The sequence below is a fragment of the Anarhichas minor genome, unplaced genomic scaffold, assembly GCF_050575085.1.
Source record: "Anarhichas minor isolate MPS153535 unplaced genomic scaffold, ASM5057508v1 ptg000067l, whole genome shotgun sequence".
Taxonomy (NCBI): Eukaryota; Metazoa; Chordata; class Actinopteri; order Perciformes; family Anarhichadidae; genus Anarhichas; species Anarhichas minor.
Window position 1 is genome coordinate 928,705 of NW_027466513.1, and position 20,617 is coordinate 949,321.

General features: G+C 40.8%; 1 protein-coding gene across 1 annotated transcript in view; it reads right to left on the reverse strand.

Moving 5' to 3' along the window:
* The window catches only part of map2k5 (mitogen-activated protein kinase kinase 5), a 48,818-nt gene extending 28,625 nt beyond the window's left edge, over window positions 1-20,193 (reverse strand). Inside the window, exons 1-12 of the mRNA XM_076078586.1 lie at window positions 19,801-20,193; window positions 19,531-19,579; window positions 18,650-18,717; window positions 13,759-13,828; window positions 12,972-13,012; window positions 10,914-10,981; window positions 10,740-10,788; window positions 9,319-9,383; window positions 2,989-3,028; window positions 2,776-2,844; window positions 2,180-2,261; window positions 1,156-1,217 (exon numbers count right to left, since the gene is read on the reverse strand). Coding sequence (XP_075934701.1) covers window positions 1,156-1,217; window positions 2,180-2,261; window positions 2,776-2,844; window positions 2,989-3,028; window positions 9,319-9,383; window positions 10,740-10,788; window positions 10,914-10,981; window positions 12,972-13,012; window positions 13,759-13,828; window positions 18,650-18,717; window positions 19,531-19,579; window positions 19,801-19,932 — 795 coding nt within the window. The 5' untranslated portion in view covers window positions 19,933-20,193. The remainder of the gene's footprint in view (window positions 1-1,155; window positions 1,218-2,179; window positions 2,262-2,775; window positions 2,845-2,988; window positions 3,029-9,318; window positions 9,384-10,739; window positions 10,789-10,913; window positions 10,982-12,971; window positions 13,013-13,758; window positions 13,829-18,649; window positions 18,718-19,530; window positions 19,580-19,800) is intronic.
* Window positions 20,194-20,617: the final 424 nt, after the last annotated feature.

The window sequence follows — 20,617 nt, forward strand, 5'->3', positions numbered from 1 at the left end:
GGAGATCTGAGTTGCACATTAAAGTCAATCTTTGTTCCAGTTGTCAGTTGTGGTCGCAAGCTGTGCATAGTCACTAAAATAATAAGACTGCAGATACAAGCAACCAAGAAATTGTTTCTTCACGGAGTGATTGGTCTCTTTCGGGGTAAGCAATTAAGGAGGACCTCAGTAATGAGACGTTGCTCCTTCACATTGAAGGAGATGCATTGAGTTTGTTAGGAGTAAGGAGGCCTCCTTACTGCCCCTCCTTGGGGGTGTAACGTCTACAATGACTGGCAGGAGACACAGGGGGGGGGGGGGGGGGGGGTAAAACACACACTGGTTTTGTGCATCCCTTGCAAGTGCATTATTGGTTAAACTCATATGACTCCACCCGCCTGGCAAGATTCAGACAGACAGCCATATAATCATTATATTTTTTGTTTAACTATTACTCATTCCCCAATGTGTACAGCTTCTTTTTCCATTTATGGGATGTGAGAGCTTCTAGACTCTAGCCTCTAGGCTCCTGTCATCCCTCTCTGATGCACGACAACCTCTGTGGTAAATTAAGAAAGCACAAAAGCTCTCTGAAGTCCTGCTGCCTCAAAGCTGGTGGTGTGAGTCTGCAGCTTCACTCACACCCTCTTGGGTGCTTTTCCTTCTGTGATAATTAACAACTGTGACAGTAGAAAGGAGGGAAAGCTGTGAATTAGAATTAACACTGACTAAATAGCTGTCATTGTTTGATTACGGAAGAAGTTAAAGGGGGGGGGGGCAGAAAAGAGGAGGTGAAGACAGGAGAAGGGTAATGAGTGTGGAAAAAAATAACATGCATTTATCAACACCAAGGCCATTTCTATCAAACTGATGGAGAGTAGAAAGGGATGGAGAACGGGAGAGAGGGGAGGATAACAACGCTGACTTTGTCCATCACTTCACCAAACACAAGCTAATTGAAAGATTCACACCTGTGGTTTCACTTAATACGAGTCAAATATTCCTCAGACCGGTTCTGTATCTGACAAACGAATAACAGGTCGCATTTAAAACTGGGACACACTTGGGACAATCACACTCCAGTACACTTAAATTAAAACTCCAGAACACACCTCTTGATTCAAACGCTTTTCTAACTACTAACAGGGAGATTCTGAGTATTTCATGAAAACTTACTGCGACTGCAATCCTCCCCAGCACGTGCTCTGGAATTCTTTTGTACACGTCCAGAGAACCACCTGCAAAAGACAAAAGTATTCATCAGACGGTGATGTAGTATGAACACAATCTGTACAATTTATTTATTAATATCCAAACGGCCTTTTCACAAAATCTAATTTATTTGCTTGTAATTTCATGTGGTCCAGATCTAAATTAGGTCAACCAGCATTTCCCAGATGCAAAGAAAGAACTGTTGCTCCTCTTAGACTGGATATTTACACAAACCGGAGAAGGAACGGATCTTTTTAAAAGTTTCCCCGTCAGTGTGGACGTTCTCAGAATAACCGTCTACTGCACATAATATTTAGGATGGTTTAAACGCAGACGACACATTCCAGGTATGTTTCTAAATGTAATGGAAATGAAAGTGAGTCTACACATGTAATTATATAAAAAAAATATTAGTTATAATTCCACTTTACATGATACTTTGATTGTATTTGTTTAACATTTATTCGTCATACTTATAAATCACGAAACAAGACGACATTTTGTTTTGATGTTTTCTTATGCGATCACATTTTTTAAGCACTGAAAATTCTCGTTTGCAATAATCGATAACAACTGGAAATGATTGATCAAAGAAAAGTTCCATGAAATAAAGAGTGCTGAGAGGTTAGACCGAGTTTGCTGACAAGCTGGCAAACGTGTGAAACAGGGGAATAACTGCATTAACACACACTTGGACAAACACACAGCTAAAAACATAGACAGTCCCCATCTCACACCAATCTAGAAACACACGTAAAAATGCACCTACAAATGCACTTAAGTCTGGATTTATCACGCCCTTGTAGCTTTTAGCACACAGGCATGCTAAGCAGCTCACAGCGATAAGACGTTCTCGTGATCTGCGGAAGTGTAAATGGATACACAGTAGAGAGACAGACGACAGTTCCCCGAAGTCTCTCCCACACGGCGGTGTCTAGCAAAGATAAAAAACACATGATCCACTGGCTTAAACCACCAAGAAACTCACCGTCCATAAATTCGGTGCATATGGATATCCTGTTCTCTACAAAGAAGGCACTGAAGAAAGTGATGATGTAGGGTGAATCACACTGCGGACAAGAGAAGAGACGATGTGATCATTGCAGAGCACAGCAAAATATGTATTTTAAGGATTTGTTAATGCATCATCCTCATTCTGAATTTGAGCAAAAAGTGATCAGCAATTTAAGCAATGAATTGCCTCATGATCACACATGGGGAGAGGGCTGGCAGACTAAAGCGGGGCTGTGGAGAAACACATCAATACACTGAGCTCAGGTCAGTTGATTTGTCCATCTGGTTCCACAACTTCTTTCTTCACGTTGTATGTTGATAACGCACAATACATTCATGGTCGCTTTAAGAAATTCACAGACCGTGATCAGTTAACTCACACGCCTCGTCCCCATGTATGTTGCGCGTGTCCCCATGTATCGCTGATCCCTGGCTTACATTGTAAGACCAGAGGCGATAAATGGTGCTTCATTACTCATGGTTGATTAACAATATAGATCTGATAGGACAGCAACATTCAGTGGAGAAATAGATCAATTGTTTCTGTAAAGAGGAACAAGTCAAACTCACCTTGTAGAGAATTTCTAATTCTGACATGATCTGCTTCTGTAATTCCACCGTGATATCCAGGGGAATGACCTGTAATCAAAAACAGGTATAGCCTTTCATAAAACACAACATGAAGAAGTTCTTTTGAGGTTCTGATGGGGTGGACTAGCTTGAGGGTCACTTATTGAAGAGGAAGTACTGTCACATCACTATCAACATGGGAGGAGATCTCACCTTGACAGCTAAAACCCGCTTGCCCAGAAGATAGTACGCTCTACAGGGACAAAGCAGAACATGATATTATATAAAGTACATAAATAAAAACTCAAAAAGGTCTCCTCGTTTTGGTAAAGGTCAGAAGTCACCACCCAAAACCAGACCCAGTCCGCCCGATCGCTCGATGTTCCAGACAGAGTTTTGAGTTGCAAGTAAAGCAGCAGCCACAGACTGGCCCCGTAATGATTTAATTATCAAACTCCTTAATGCCGAACATCGGCTTTAGTTACAGCCCTTGAAGGTAAGTTTACGGCACCTCAGTACCTCTCAACACACAATCCTCAAGGACGAATACTGTCCAACAGCTGTCAGGTGAAGGGGAGGAGGTGGGGGTGCATGTCACACAGGCCGGTTAGCTTACAAGCAGGCTTAGTAAATGCGATACCTGGCTACTCGTCTGTCAGTGGGTCTTCTAGAGAGAATGCGTATGGTGCAAAGGTGTGATTAGAGGATCACATTGCTCTTCAGCCAGACACCTAAAAACTGTCCCAGGCCTTTAATTAATGCCACCTATTAGTGCCATGTCAGGTAATTACCCACAGTTAGAACAAACACTGGTCTCTGGCTGTAGCTGTGCGTGAGCTGCTGTTTACACATCGTTCATAACAGTCTCGTCGCTGCTGAAGTCAAAAACAAACTACTTTGCAGACTTTTCAGAGATTGCTGAGAGAGTAAGGTAGGTATGACCAAAAGTTAACAGGTAAAATATTTAAAAAAAATATGGAATAGCAAAAGGTAAAAATTAATCATGAGCCATCTTCTGACTTCAGTGGAGAGTGTTATTTATTTTTGCCCAAGAGTGTTAGTGAGTGTTTCTGGTCTTAAGTGTAATCTTTTTAGTAAAAAAAGCTCTTTACACATAAGGCTGACGGCCTTGTTTCCATTTTGATGTCTCTGTCTTCCTTTAAGCTCCAATCAATATCAGTTAAGCATGAGTGCCGCCTCTTAATTAAAATGAAGATGTTAATTGAGGCAAGATCGCAGGGGTAGACATGTTAAATACTGGCTAGGCAGGTTGTGTGTGTGTGTGTGTGTTTGTAAGGCAGCCTGAAAAGGGATTAAACCTTTTAAAACGTCTTCACAATGCTAAACTTGTAGTCTCCAGACATTGCCAGTGGCTGGATGCATCCAACTACTTCTTTAACACGTGTTCGTGGACATATGCACACGTTTCAGCTGACTGTTTGTGTGTGTCCATCTTTTGTGCATGTATACCTTCAGGCAAAGTATCACGTGTTTATTCAATCTAATGCTGTTGTTCTAGGTATTTGTCAGATGTCTCCGAATCATTTTGGCCAAGTTAGAGCAAGCACACATTAAAGCCATCCATATAAAGTACTTTCTTCATAAGATTGAATGGAAATATCCACATAATATAACATTAAAGGGATAGTTAGTATTTTTTTGAAGTGAGGTTGTATGAGGTACTTATCTATAGTCAGTGTATTACCTACTTGTCGTCAGACAACCCTTCCGACTGGGAACTGAAGCCGTTAACTACGCTCTCTTCAAAGCAGCCTGACTCTTGTTAAAAAATGTAAAGGTTAGTTTCGATCGAGGCAGCACGTCCCGTGTTTTGTGAGGTAAAATTACTGATTTTGTCAATAAAGTTTGGTGGCTTTGAAGAGATCAAAGATGGAAAAAAATGGCTTAAGTTCCCAACTTAGAAAGGGTTGTCTGTCGACTAAGTAAAGCAGTGAAAATATTCTTAATATAAACTGATTGATTTTTTGGGTGGGCCCTTTTCCAGGTGGCTAAAATACGTTTTGCTGCTGCTCAGTTTACAGCGGTATACATTGCTAGCTTCCATGCTGGCACTCCCATCTGCTTCTGCAAACTGGGAACATGCTGACCACCATCTTCTGTAGGGAAACCACTTACTAAGAATAAGTACGTCACACAACACCACTTCACCTGAAGTATCCCTTTAAGCACAACTGGCCCAATAGTACTGCATGTTCACAAACCAGCTTTAATTTGTATACGGTGATAATTAAATGTATATGTAAGTTAGACATACAAGAGTTAAGAAACCCCAAAGTTTAACGTAATATATTTAAAGGGCATGTTTCAGGTCTGGAGATGTGGTGTGACTACTGCTTTGTTAAAGCTTTATTCTCAGACTGCCCTTGACCACCTCAGGGCCGAGCATCCCTGTATGAGTTACAGTGACAGGCTTGTGACAGCGGGAGACATGGGGACAAGGTTACATAGCCACCCCCCACCACTTCCCTTGATCTGACCCCAGTAAACGTGCCCCATTGCCTGGATCTTATTTACACTCCAGCTCGCTCTGTAATAAAAGCTCCATCATGCAGTATTCATAGGCCTCTCTCTTTGTCTCTGAAGTTGGGGCTGTGGGTTAGAGAGACTGGCCTCCTGGATCAGGGCTAACGTGGTACTTTTACACTGCCACGTGGAAGACAGGCCCGCCTGTCTCTCTCATCTTATATACGGCTATAATGGGCGTCCTAACCGACACAGGCGAGACAGAAAGCTAAACACAGACACTCACAAACAGACATGAATTTACACACAAAGGCTTGCTAAATATCCGGCACATTAGACACAGAGAAGCTCAAATAACAAAGTTGACAGATTTGTTTTGTTTGTATCCTACCATGCTATGAAGGTGGAAGACAACATTACTTAATTCCATGAATGGACTTTGACATCACTGCCACATGACACGCTGTGGATTTCTTTACTTCCGAGGGCGTCCTATTGTATTTGTTCATTGTCTGACCAGTTCTACACACTGGTTCTACACATGCCACATTGTGCCACCTCCAGGGAAAGGAAAGTAACAGCTGCAGACCTGCAGATTTAGACATCTCAATATCGCCATCTACATGCAAGGACAGTAAGCGCTGCTAAACCTGTACGTCTTGCAACACCTACAGGCAAGTGTTAAAGCAGCTTGTTCTTTGTATACTGCGTGTTTTGTATGTCTTCATTGTAGGTTTCACAGTTAATACTATGTATCAATTCAATTAAAAATAACAATTGGAACATCATCGTGTAAGACTAACTTACGATTGGATACAAATTATCAATCATTTCATATCATTTCCTAAATGATTTAAAACATTAAATGTTGGCTTTTAAAGATTTAGTCAGTGAATGTATTTCACGTTTTCAGGCTCCTAACCGTTAGATAATTTAGCTTAATTGTCTGGAGAAATAAACAAAGAGCCAAAAAGGCGACCCATAAACAAGAGATATACAAATTATTTCAATGACACTGAAGTTTATAATCTAAATATTCTGCACCAAAGACAACAGCAAGGCTGCACTGTTAACCGGGGTAATTCCATTCAACTAGCTCGATAAACAATCTGAACATATCTGGATACAAGATACTAGGTTCCAACCAATTAACAAAGAGCTTTGGTCCTTCAATATACAGTCTAATCAATGAGGTGAAAAAAAAAAAAAAACTAAATCAATGGAGAAAATGGGCTGAGAGACTGAAGGAACAGCCGTGGGTGTCTAAGTAGATGTCACCACAGTCACAGTCAGGCAAATGCGCTCGTTTTAATTGCACTTCTGGAACCATGAGTCACGAAAATGGTCTGTGTATCCTTGTTATTGTATTTATAAGCCGTGGAGTCAGTTAGATTGCTGGACAAGATGGACCTCTGAGAGAGTGTGTAATAAAAAACAAAGGCCGACATTGATGGATGGCTAGGTCAGCGTGTGGTTATGGAGAGCTGTGGTGTTGGTAACATCCAATTGAGTCTAAATGGCTCTGGGTCATAAATGGGCTAAGAGGTTAAAAGGTGGGGAGCCTTTGGTAGTGCTTTCACACATGATAAGCCTAATATAAGCTGGACCAAATGGTAGAGGCTTAAGAGGACAGGGAATAGGTTTCGAAGCAAACAGGAAACCCGCAAAGGCCCTCGATGAGTATGCAGACAGTATTGTTTAATCTAGATTGTTTTAGTGTGAGCTGCCTAGTTTTGGATGCATCGGTTGTAGAGATGTCTGCCTTCTCTCCTGTATAGTGGAACTAGGTGGCATTCGGCTTGCGTTGCTCAAAGTGCCAGAAAAATACATTTGAAAAGAAATCATGACCAGGTTAATCCAGATGATCAGCAGACCTTGATGCGAGCAGAACTACATCTGCCAGTTTGGGGTCCACAGAGTGAGATGGACAGTAAATTATGGTGATCTTTTCAACTTTAACTCTTCATGTTTTCTCGTCTTTGTGCACCCGATTGGACAATCTCAGTATACTGTCCAGAAAATAAAAATAAAACTCCCCCACATTTAAGCTTTTGTGAGGACAGACTCACTGCATCGCTGTTTTTGTTCTAAAATAAGAAAATCTACTTTTAGAATTAACTATACTAACGAGAGAGCTTTTTTTATAAGTTGTTATTTATTGATTGGAATTTTTAAAGTCCAGCAGGGTGGTGCATTAAGTGCAGGTGTGTCTGTGATTTGGACAGGCAGAGTGCAGGGTAGTCAGGGCAGATCTGAACTGTGGTCTACAGTAACTATTTTGGTGTTTTAGCAATTAAACACATGAGACACTTGGGTTGATGGAGTAGCTGAGCTGTCAGCTGGTCTGTATTTGAACTGGATCTAATGGCAGTCAATGCTGCTGGACGGCGTTTGGTAGAACATGCCCGAGTGAGAACTCTACTCAGAATGACTTTAGCTTTCATCCTCGAGCCAGCCTCTCCAGTGTCATGTTGGAGATTGGGTATACGGACTCAGAGTGAACCTTTTTTTTTTTACAACTTTTGCAGAGGAAGAGGCAGCCCAGAACACACATGGTGCTGTCTAAGCTACTGCTGACTCAGCCGAAAGCGACCGGCAGACCAGGAGGGATGCAGCTGGGGTAGGAAGCAAAAGCCCAGTTGTCGGGTGTGGACTTATGACGGGCCTGGACGATGACTAACAGGTACCCTTGACGTTTCTGAAAAAGCATTTGTTGATGGATAAAAAGGAAAGGCCTCCATCCTCAGCAGGGTGGGGAAATGTTGACCTCAACGGAGACATTTCTGGTGGGATAAAGGAGCAAATAAAGTAGCTCCTAAACTGGACAAAATTCTATTGGGGGGGGGGGGGGGGGTCGGAGGGTGGGTGCTACGCTTCAGCGACAGCACTGTCGTTCGGAGAAGCATTATCAGCTGTAACCGCTGTACAAGGCACTCGCGGCTGGCCCGGCAACATAAATAAAAGCACAGAGCGAGTGACTTTTTTGCTGCTATATTAAGGTGCTGAATATAGTATAGAGAACCTTTAACCAAAATAAGCATGGAAGAAAACATTCTACAACATCAAAATAGCACAAACAACCAGGTTTTTTTTCAAACTATTTTTTTATGTTCTCCTTCCAACCATAAAAATTTCAGCACCAAAGCATATGGATTTTTTGCTGGACTAAATTGACTGAGAAGTTGTTGGGCTTGCAATATTGCCCTTCCCCACTGCAGTGCAACCATTTTTGGTGCCAAACTGATAAGCAATCTTATTCTCCTACAACTATGACAGATTGGCTCTTAATGAAACTATCTCGAAGTCATAAAACAGTAAAAGGTGGTTGGAAAGAAAGAGGTGAAAATAAAAAATAAAAACAAACGACAGTTTTGGAAGATTTGCTGGATAGGACATTTACTGGGTTTGCTGGGGACTCCGGGAAGCAGACCACTCTGTCAAGTCAAGGTCAGTCTAAGCAGTGATCAATACTTCAATCTCAATAAAACAGCTCAATAGCTGAGGATTGATGAGAAGGAGAAAACACAAGGTGGGGAAAAGAAGTATAGAGCGAGCAACACAAATGCCAACCTTGTCATAACGCTAGCAGGGCAGTAATACATTTGTCTAGCCGGAGAGGATGGAGCTCTTCTATCGTGGCAGGTAATGTGCGGAACTATAGACAGATTAGGTCAATTGCTGTCATACTTTACAGCCCCAAATCAATATCATATATGTTTGCAACCTTCAAACCAGAATAAATAAATGAAGGTAAAGACACAAACCACCCTGATGGATGTCACACCAAACACTGAGATAAATGGACGGATGAAGGAGTGGAGGAAGGGTGGTGAACAATGGGGAACCCTTCACAGAACCCTATTGCAGGGTGATGTGCTTGTCAGAAAAAAAATGAGCAGAAAAAATATGAAAAGACAAGAATCAGTCTAAAATTGGCAACATTCCTTCTGCACTGTATCGAGGCTTCAACATCCCTGAATAACTCATTCAGACCATCTCACTTGCTTCAGTGTCACCGTCTGTTATTGTGCTGTGGCCTTGTGAGCAGCAAAGACTTACTTGTAAACTGTGCCTCCGTTTCCATGGCCAAGCTGCTCTTGATAGTGGATATCTTGGGCATTTATCTGTCGATACAGATATACAATAAATGGTACTTAGATGTTATAACATGAGAAGACATGCAACCGGTGGATGACATGTGTAACTTCACAGGTGAGGCAGAGAGAGGGGCTGACATTGTCACTGGAGGCTATAAACAAGACATGCGTTCAGGTCACTCCAAGTTCAGCAACATAAGGAGAGAAAGCAGATGGTAAGGAGGAGGAGAAGAGGAGATCAATACAGCATTTGATGAAGAGGTTAATGATGATTTGTTTGCAGTCGTCACATACCAGACCATGTCACATGGTTGGTCTGAGCAAAAGTTTTTTATCCAAATGCCAGTGTGTAATATTTTATAAACAAATATGTTTCATAATAATATATTCAAATTTTTACTCAGTTTTAGAGTGAGAAGAACTGCACTCAAACAGTAACTACCGCTACTATTTTTGAATCGGTTCTGTTAATACCATAATGATAAATATGCTAAGTGTTAAATATATTTTGTGCTATATTTTAAATGCATCGCTGCTAAAGAAAACTGTTTTACATTCACGTAAACATATAGAGTACTATGATATAAAACCGTCATTTTAAAACTGAAAAGCTTTATCATTACATCAATATTTTACATGTCCTATCGATATAAGGAAATGTACTATTGCAAAACATGTGTGTCCTAAAAATGTAGACAGAATATAAAACATTCTAGGAAAATCATTGTTTATCTTTGCATCCAAAATGGCCAGAATTTTACAATGTCTGGTGAAAAATGATCTTAATTGATTCTGTCTCCAGTCCATGCTGCCTTGTAGCACTTCATTCATGTGCATGAAGTGTGTTTATGCATGTTTGTGTGCATGGCACTCAATGATTGACAATGAGATTATGTCAATGTGGGGCTGTCAAAACATATTTTGTATTGACCGAGGCAGGCACAACATGTATGCCCCCCCCCCCCTCAATTGATTTGATAAGGTGGTGAGAGGAGGGAGGTAAAGAGAATGAGAAGAGATGAAGGGATGGGAGAGAACAGCTTTATTAGCTCACTGTGTTACAGCAGAAACCTGAGAGGATGTGGCTTAATTATCTCCCTGACAAGCTAGCCACTGTGTGTGTGTGTGTATGAAAGAGAGAGAGTTTTATGAAAGAAAGACATGACTGTCGCAGGCTTGATCCTAGAAACCCACAGACCTCCTGCAGTGAAGAGACAATAACCAAATACACACTCTGTGTAACATGCCCACAGTTGGCATCAAAGAAAACCCCAAAGAGGAGCCAACCACTGGAGAGAATGAGTTTCTAGTCAGTGGGAACTAGTGCGAGAGCAGTGAGTTAACTGCGGTCAAGTTCTACTTAAACTCAAAACTCAGGCTCACCTGCCCATTTGTCAGAATCCTCTTCAGCTCCGCAGATGATTTTTTTAAGCTGGAGGAAGGAACACAGCACAGTTGACGCAAGTATCACAGACATCGTTCTACTCATCTATCAACCAACCGGCTGAAGTTTATTCCAGGTAGTGCAACATGCTCCTCATGCCCCAGACAGCTCACCTGTTGTTGGCCATGGAGTCTGGGATGGCATGAGTGCAGTCATTGGCTGGGTTAGGTCTTGTATTAACCTGAAGGTGTGGGAACACATACACAAACATGTGAAAGGACACACACACACACACACACACACACACAGATACACACTGAGTGGTCAAGGCCAAAAGACAGACAGACATATGGCCAGACCCCCTAATGAACAAGAACAAAACACGAGCTCCCAGTTCAGCCTGGAGGTTAATTGGCTTTCATAGGAGAGAAGGGAGGTACGCGAAGAAGAAAGACAGAGAGGAGGTGAAGGGATGAAAGACTGCAGAAGGAGAGAAGAGGCAAAAATATGTTTGCATGTACGGATCAGCCCTCACGGTTCGGTTGTGAACCACGGATTAATTACAGAGTTTACGTTAACCACCAAAGTGTGAAATAAAGTTTTACTGACATCGTAAAACTACTGATGATAAGATTTGTGTTAATCAATGAAAATACAATCTGTTATTATGTGCCTTTATGAAAAAACACTATAAATTACCTTAACAAAGTAAAAGGATAACATTTAGAATTTTGGATGGTTTACGCTTCAGAGCGATTGAAATGATTTTTGGGATGGAGCCATATAGACCAGCTGCTATAATCAAACAACAAAGGGATTTGTATCTGCCAAATATGGATCATCAATGATCTGCAATTAGTATCAGCGGCAAAAAAACATTATCAGGGATCTCTAAAAGTTATATTTGCTCCCTTTTTTCTTTTGTGCTGATCTGATTTTTGATCCGATCCGCGAATCCGATCCGTGATCCGATCCGATCCGTGAGTTTAATGATCCGTTGCACCACTATTTTTTCGTTGTCATTTTCGCCTTTATTGGACAGTTAACAGTGTGGAGGCTGAGGAGAGAGAACGAGCTAGAGAGAGGTGAGACATGCATCAAAGGTCCCAAGGCTGGAATCAACCGGGGACGTTCATTATGTGGGATGTGCTGCAACCATTCGGCTACCAAGGCGCTCCGAAAATAAAGTAAAGACATAAAAAATGTCATGCCTCACTTGGAACATTGTTCTTTACATTTATTAATCTGCATAAATGTTTACTACAAAGACCTCTGTACACAACCCAGAAGAGACAAGATCCTGTAAAGGGTATACTAAAAATAACTCTTTTAATTGAGGTCAGAAGGCCGATGTGTTGGGTCCAGTAAAGCGCAGGGATTCTCTCTTTAATTAGTGCCCAGGAAGACCTAATTTAAACAGCGCACAAGACTCCCCTCAGACAATTACTTTTACATTAAAACAGGAGAAAAGAGGGGAAAGATTACTAAAGGACTTCAGGTTTTTTGGAAAACATCATCTTATCAAAACAGACCTTTGACCTTAAAAAAAAAAAAAAAAAAAAAAGAACTGACACAATTCAGTAGTTGTTACCAAAAGTCCTCAGAGGATACATTAAATAAAGCACTTCCAGTATTTGGAGAGGAGGGGTGATTCTATCATTGAAATGGAGATGGATATGGATCATCTGGAGAGATGGAGGAGGTGTCAAGTCATTTAACCCATGGTAATTAGCAATGAGTTTCAATAGCAACATATGCCTAACATAAAATGGGAAGGTCTGTGGAAGGCCATTTGTAAATGGCAGAGGAGGGGGGGGGGGGCTTTGTAATGACAATTTCATGGTTGAACAATAACATCTTCTTAGTGACTTAGTTTTTGCTTTAACCAAAGCTGTTCTTCTTATCGTATGGAATGTGAGGATCATAATACTCTAGAGGGGGGGGGGGGGGGGGATCGAGGATTTAGCATAACACCTTGCTTTTAAACGGCTAACCCGGCATGAGAAAGATGAGAGAAGGGGAGAGACGAGCTCCGCTGCAGCCACAGCCCGTCATACATAAACATAGACGAGGAGAGCAAGAGAATGAGCGAAAGAAAAAGAGAGCCTTGACTTCAATTGACATTTCAATAAGTGGAACACGGCGTTACCAATCCATTTGCCTCAACTTCCCTCCCTCCCCTCCCCTTGTTCTCCGTGTAAGGCAGCTGAAACAATTATTGAGATAGGTACCTTCAGGCCATGTATGTTCCGGATCCCTGGAGTCTTGCCGGCTGAAACAGTAATTGACTAGATTGTAGAACACATCACTGGGCCATTTACAAATGTGCTGAAAAGGAATCAGTTCTTCGTAAAAAAAAGAAAAAAAAAGAAAGACGAAATGAAATGAGGGTTACTCTGAAATTAGACAAGAGAGTGATTGAGATGTTGGGCTCTTGAGACAGCTGGTGGTAGGTAGGAAGGAAACAGAGTCACACAGTAAGAGAAAAGAGTGAGATAGAGAGTAAGAGAGAGACAGATTCAGAGTAAAGGAGAGGGAGACAATACACTCTGCCCTTGGGGCCTGTTAGCGATTATGCATGACTTTGGGGAGGTGAGAAAACTACATGAAGATACAGAAATCATATGTATTGAAAAAGCGCTCGTAGTCAAAACCAGTTCAGGGAAGAAACTAGACAACGTCAGAGATTTGGGCAAGGCGTGGCCTGAACACAAGCTTGCAGTTTCAATGTCCTTGGAGCAAAAGAAATGTAGATTTATAAATGACTGAATGAGCCACTGAATTTTAATGTTTTCCAGAGGCTGCATTGCAACCAAATGCTCCCATTTTCTTATGTTTGAACACCAGCATAAGGGATTTACCCACATTTTGGTTTAATAGTTTCCAACGAGGAAAGTGTGAATATTTTTAAATATTTAAATTTTGCTTATGATTAATTGTCAACACGTTAATTACAAAGACCTATTGAGCCTTTAAGCATTACCAAGCCATGATAAACTGTAACATGTCACTCCGTACCTCGTGGAAAAATCTGCAGAGGGTCCGGCAGCAGCCCATTGATGCGTTGTTCATTCATTGTGTTGAAGTACTAAAGGGGGAAAGACAGTCAGAAGGAGAGAACAATAGTCGTTGGAAGTGATTATTACACATACTGGAACTTAAATATACTTTGTTTCATTATTAAAGGATTACTGAAAGAAAAAAAAACAGATGAAGAAAAGCTGTGGTAACTTTGACAAAAGACAAATTTTAGAAAATTACATGTTTACACACAAAATGTTTATCTAAATGACGTCAGAATTAATCCACAGTATTCCCAGAATGTGAGCATGCTGTGCTGAAATCTGTTGCCGATGAGGACCAATGCCCTGTGGGCTTGTATTGAAGGAGTGTAGCATTAACCCTTTTCTCCTCCAGGTCAACAGCTCACCAAACACTCATATCCTACAGGACTCGCACACACACACACACACACACACACACACACACACACACACACACACACACACACACACACACACACACACACACACACACACACACACACACACACACACACACACACACACACACACACACACACACACACGCCTCTCAGATGCTTGCCAAGGCAATGCAATAATTGATGTTTCAGTTAACCAAACCATCTGTTAAACTGTGTGTGTGTGTGTGTGTGTGTGTGTGTGTGTGTGTGTTTTGTCTCCTTTTTGAGGCTTCAAACCAACAGAAATGAACAGCAAGACGTCCTCGAACACATAGTTCAGACACTTCAGAAGATGTCTCCATGTATTCCACATGTACATGTGTTCATTGTGTTCCATTTACAGTCCAGTATGAATTACCAAGTCATCACTGCGATATGTAAATGTGGTCTCTCACTGTGGGGGAGGGAGGGAGGGAGGACGATGGGACCGGCTTGGATGGGAATGGATCAGAATGGCTACCCAAGTGGCACAGCTGTTATTAAAAGGCCTATTTATCACTGTCAGGTCCCTCCTCGCTCCTAGGCCTCTGCTTTCGCCCTCCAGCGTTTTCACTAGGCCACATCTGAACAATGGGCCTAATACCAAAAACCATGTTGTGTGTGTTGAGGGTGTGTGTGTGTGTGTGGGGGGGGGGGGGTCGGGCTCCACGTACCTTTAATTTTCCGCTCAGCTAGCTTATTGATTAAGGCTGCAATTACCACTTAATCTGTAGTAGGTGTGTTATTAAAAGACATTCTCCATTGTTGGCCAATAACTAAACAGTGTCCGATCCCAAATACCATCGCTCAGCCTTAAGGGACAAGTGGGAGAGCGAGAGCAGAGAGTGGGCCTCATCATCATTAGCAGACTGAGGGGAAATGGGAGTAAGAACGGTGGAATTAGAGCCACTACCTCCAGGGGGAGCTGAGCGAGGAACGGATGAGGTCACATGGTTTTTTTTAGTACCCGACACAGGCCAGTCTTTAACTTTGAACAGGGGCGTCTGTCTTTCAAGGTGTCGAACAATGATTAGAGATGCCTGGAAGACTAGTGGGTCTCACAGGAGCATGTAGCAATCAATGTTCTCAGTGATGGGGGATACTTTTCACAATAACTGCCCTCTGCACACTCATGTTAATTAAGTGCTGGATTTGAGCATTAATTTTGCTCAGCAACAAGGAGCATGAATCTTTTCCGCAAGGCAAAAAAAAAAAAAGCAGAAATCCCGAATAAGAAAAAAACACATGTAGATACAGTATATTTAAAAGTCTGGCTAAACATTTATCAATTAATTATCCCAAACATCCACACACAGAAACAGTTGCACACGAGAGGCCACCATGAGAGACTCTAATGAATTATCCCACCTCTCACCTAACATGCTGGTTTCCCCTAATTCCTATTAATTTCACATAATGGCTGTCTGCTCACCTGGAATTAACAACACTGAGGCAAAAAAATACCACTGGGGTCTCTACGGAGGCCAAATGGCAACCACAGCAAACAACCACAACACGGAAAAGAATCCTCCGAGTACAAATGCAAATGACTGCTGAAATGCATAACCCTTGCTCAAGACATTTAAAGTACTCGGCTAGTGTAAATTATATTTTAGAGGGACCAGTTTTTTTCCAGGTGATCAGCAGCTTTTTGTGCACTTGCCTGTCCCACAAGGAGCAGAAAGCCATTACGCTCCTGGATTTGTTTGGCAAAAATTAATTGTGGCTTTTGAAATGTGTGGACGAGGCAGTGCAGTGTTGTGGATACTAAATATTTGTGCTGCAGGTCAGGGTCATAAATTAATATGCTGTTAAGACATGTCACATCATCCGAATAAAGAACAAATTAGTGTTGGGACAATAAGGCGCTGTTATGTATTGCAAAATGAAATAATAGTCTGTTGTAGCCTGTGTTTTTTTAATATGAAATATTTGACAAATTACCAGTGACCCTGATGGCTCCAATTGTAGCTTGTAGTTGTTTTAGTTAGGACTGGGCAATATATCAATATTATATCGATACTGTGATATGAGGCTGGACATCATCTTAGATTTTGGATATTGTAGTAACGGATAAGTCTTTTCCTGGTTTAAAAGGCTGCATCACAGTAAAGTGCTGAAGTTGCAGAACTTACCAGACTATTCTAGCTGTTCTATTATTTATCTTTACCCAGGTAATCATTATCATTGAGGTATTTTGTCAAAGATATTGTGATGTTTGATTTTCTCCATATCGCCCCGCCCTAGTTTTAGTTGTACTGCAGTTGCTTTTCTGCTATTTAAAAATGCACCGGTAGGTGTACTGGTGACTATTACTGATATTTGGTTGATCATGTATGATATTAGTTTCAGGTTTAAAGTACCATCGTCTTTTCTTTTATAACCATTTTAATTTTTACATTTATACATGGAACAACAGCACTTCACCATCATAACCTACTGTAGCAGCATGTTTGCCATCCCGGTTCTTACAAATTAAGATAACATTTTGGCACATGATACAGAAAACTATTTGCTTTGCATGTCAGCTGGATTTTCGTGATGTCACAAATTCATGCAACAATCGCGGGATCACATATCACACGAAAATCCACCTGGTCAGGCTTCTAGTAATGTGTTTGTGTCCGGTAAGCCAGAGCACGGACCAGTGAGAAGCTACCAGCAGCTACGACGTGGCTACGGAGTGCGAGACGTCACAGAGAGGCAAGCGATCGTTCAAAACAACAATGGCGGCTCCTGAAGATGTAACCGCAGATGCTCCAATATCATGAGTTTCATCAGAACTGGGGAGCATTTCTTCATTCAAAGAAGAGCAAAGAACGCCACTGAAGGCTTTTCTCTATGGAAAACATTGTTTTTGCTCTCCTCCCGACTCGCTTTGGTAAGAGTCCATCCAATAACCTGCCACAAATGTTGTCAAATGTCTGCCCAATTTTGAGAAGTTTCCAATGACGGTTCTCAGTTCAGGTTACAGAACATTGGTGGTAATACCAAAACAAAGGGGAATTCCTGAAATCCTAACTCTATATCAATATTGTGCAAATATTGAAAGCTACACACTGATCACATAAAGCCAAAGTTGCAAGAAGTTTAAAACATGTCAACCGGATATGTGAATAATAAAGATGGCTGAGGTCAATACTTCCTCCATCTCTGTTTCATAACGCTCGTCGGCACAACAGCTGTCTCTTTTTGCTTAATCACCCTGCTACCCTATGCTACTTAATGATTAAAAAGCAACCACAAGTGAATGCATGAGAGAAATGGACAAAAAAAAAAACAAGGAGTGTAAATTGTGCCTGTGGCTGCAGCAGCATCATTGTGAGCTGATGGGGGGTAAAAGACATCCACAGATGAAAGTAGATTTTGAACAATTCTGCAGCCCAGGGGGCCTCGCTCTTTAATGAGGCAAAACTTTAAGTACTGAATAATAAATAATAAAAATTGACAGTTCATTTAGCTTTCAGTGTACCTCGTAGAGAAAGCCATTACACGCCATTACTCTTACTGTCCGTGGCATGAACAGTAAGTATGGTGGAATATGAAAGTGTACAGCACTAGGTGGAGGAGCAGAATGAGCAGTGGAAACGTGTGCGTTTCTGAAAAATACCTATAAACGTTTGTTTTCTTACCTGAGGTTAAAGACATCACTGGTTGAGTCTTAATAGGTTGCAGATAAATACAATGTCAGTGTAGAAGTGGAAGCAAGAAGTCAAAATGTGTCATTCCTATCTAGTCATCAGCACTTCTATCTTTTTAGATTTTTCTTTCCAGATCAATTATGCCTCCTACACATCACAGACATTAACTGTCTTTTAAAATACATCTGACAGCGCTGAACCATTCACCACGAGATACGTTTTTGGTGACATGGACGGGATCCTGTATTTCTGAAATGTGCTAAAGCACCAAAAACATATGTGACATTAAAGGTCTTTTAGAATTGGTTTCTTTTTATACCTTAAGCCATTTTAATGCAAACTAGAGGCGTAAACAGTAAAAACTTAAGATGACAATTTGAGATTTAAGTGCCAACGTTTTGAGATCAAGACTTATGGCCAATGAAAAAGGAGTTAAGTGGCTCTGTCGTCATGCTGCACAAAAAGTACAAGACATCTAAAACAATGTCCTGGTAACACTCTCCAGTCAAGTCAAGTATATGTTTGTTTACCCCAAAATCACAAATTTGCCTCAGAGTGGTTTACAACCTGTACAACAGAAAACACTCTATATTCTTCTGGATGGAAAAAAGTTCAGGTGTTCAGACACACAGTGGATGTTGCATAAACAGTGAGGTCTGACCTTAATGTGTACAGCTTTCATCAGAACTACTTTTTTAATGAAGAAATAACCTCGAAAACAGCTGCAACATAAACATATCAGCGAAAAATACAAGTTTGTGGGATGGATGTGTGACATGAAGAAAATATTCTTTTATATACTCACATATGACAACATGGCTTTGAGTTCTTCATCACTTCTTACAGTGATTCTGTCTCCAACCTCGTCTTCATCTGAGAAACACAGAAGCATCTTCAAATTTGGATTGCAGACATTCATACCAAAATAATACAAGATAAAACAGCTTTCAATATTAAAGGCTATTCTGTTATTTTTTACTTGTCGGTCACCTGCTAAGCACTTTGAACTGCACTAACCTGTATGAAAGATGTTAGCCAAATTAAGTTAAATTGATTTGATTTAGGGGTAAGAGATCAGATTTCTGTCCATGCGCTATAGCAAATACACAGCAAACTGGAAGACAAAATGTACCGGAATTTAATATCATATCAAGTAATACTTTGAGCCGTTAACAAAAATCTATGATGTAACTCATTCCATATAAAAACTGTGAACCTAAGTCATCTTAAGTCACTTTGAGGAACAAAAAAAGAAAGAAAAGCAGCAACATTGTTGCAACATTTCGGGTGTCATGAATGCAAAAGGATACGGTGATTTATCTATTTTCAAAACAAAATAAGAAATTATGTTCATTTGCCAATAAAAAGACAAATACGTTGTTCGAATATTAAGAGCAGGATTCACTTAATTGATTGATGCTTTTTCCTGGCATCTACACATACAGTATCCACATACATCCAAACCAATAACCCCCCATAATAGGTGCAGAACTAAGGGAATGATAATCAATGGGCTCCCATTCCTCAGTAACAGTGTGTCAGTTAGTAAATCACAGGATGAATGTTTTGTTGGTCAACATATTGTTACCAACTAGAAACACAATAGGGCTTAGATGGGTCACTGGTCTGTGTGGTTGAGTCCCTGTTCCAGAAGTCAAGTAATACAAGTATGAGACAGACACTCACATTCAAAGGCTGTGACAGTGGCTTCAGGCATGACATCTCTGATTGCAACCTGAAGTGAATTACAAAACAGAAACAATAACAAAAATACAGTATAACGTTCAACACATTCACACATACTGATGTGAAAGTTGTAACTGTTTAGTGTGTCTTAGTTGGGCGAAGACACAGAAACAGAAAGTGCCAGATTTAAACTGAATGAATGTCTTTTCCATGTACAGCTGTTAGTTAGCTAGTTAGCTAACTCAGCTGTGTAGCATTGTGAGGACTCACCAGCAAGTCATTGAAGTTCAGTAGAGACGGACAGTCAACGGCCGAGTCCATGTCACCTGACGGCGTCTTTATACGGATCACTATTGCCTCCGTGTCCATTGTGCAGAGGTTGTTTAAATCGAGTACGAGCATAAAGAGGAACAATTAAGCCACATAATAACACTTGGACTGGCTGTTTAAGCTAACGAGCTCATTTCCTGCAGTGGTGTGCTAACGATGCTAGCATCCTGCTCAGTCCAGACACTTTTCTCACATGATGCGGGGATTTAAAAACGTTAACCGCATGAAACTGTAAATATATATCTGCCGACAACCCGTGTCATCAGAGATATTTAGCCATGAAGCTAGTTCTGAGGAAAACACAACAGCTCCAACAGCGTTTCCGAATCAACATCCGCTCAGGGAATTTTCAAAATAAAGTACTTACACCTGCTTATCCACTCAAAACATTGCTGCAACATTACTGTCGAGGAAGAGGCCTGACGTAAAATAGGTACTTCCAGTAGTGGAAAGTAACTAAGTTAATACAGTTTTGAGGAAATCGTACTTTACTTGAGTATTTACATTTTATGCTACTTTATACACTTTTTACTCCACTATATTTTTTTGACATCGGTTGTAACTTATTACTTTTGCAGATTCAGATCAACACAAAATAATTATGATGCATTATTATGGATTAAGCTACTAGCAGTATATGAAGTAATTTAAATGAGCTCATTAATTATAATCCAGTGATATTATATATCAAATATTCGGAAATAAGCCACTCTGCATAATGAGCAGTTTTACCTTTGGTACATTAAGTATATTTTGA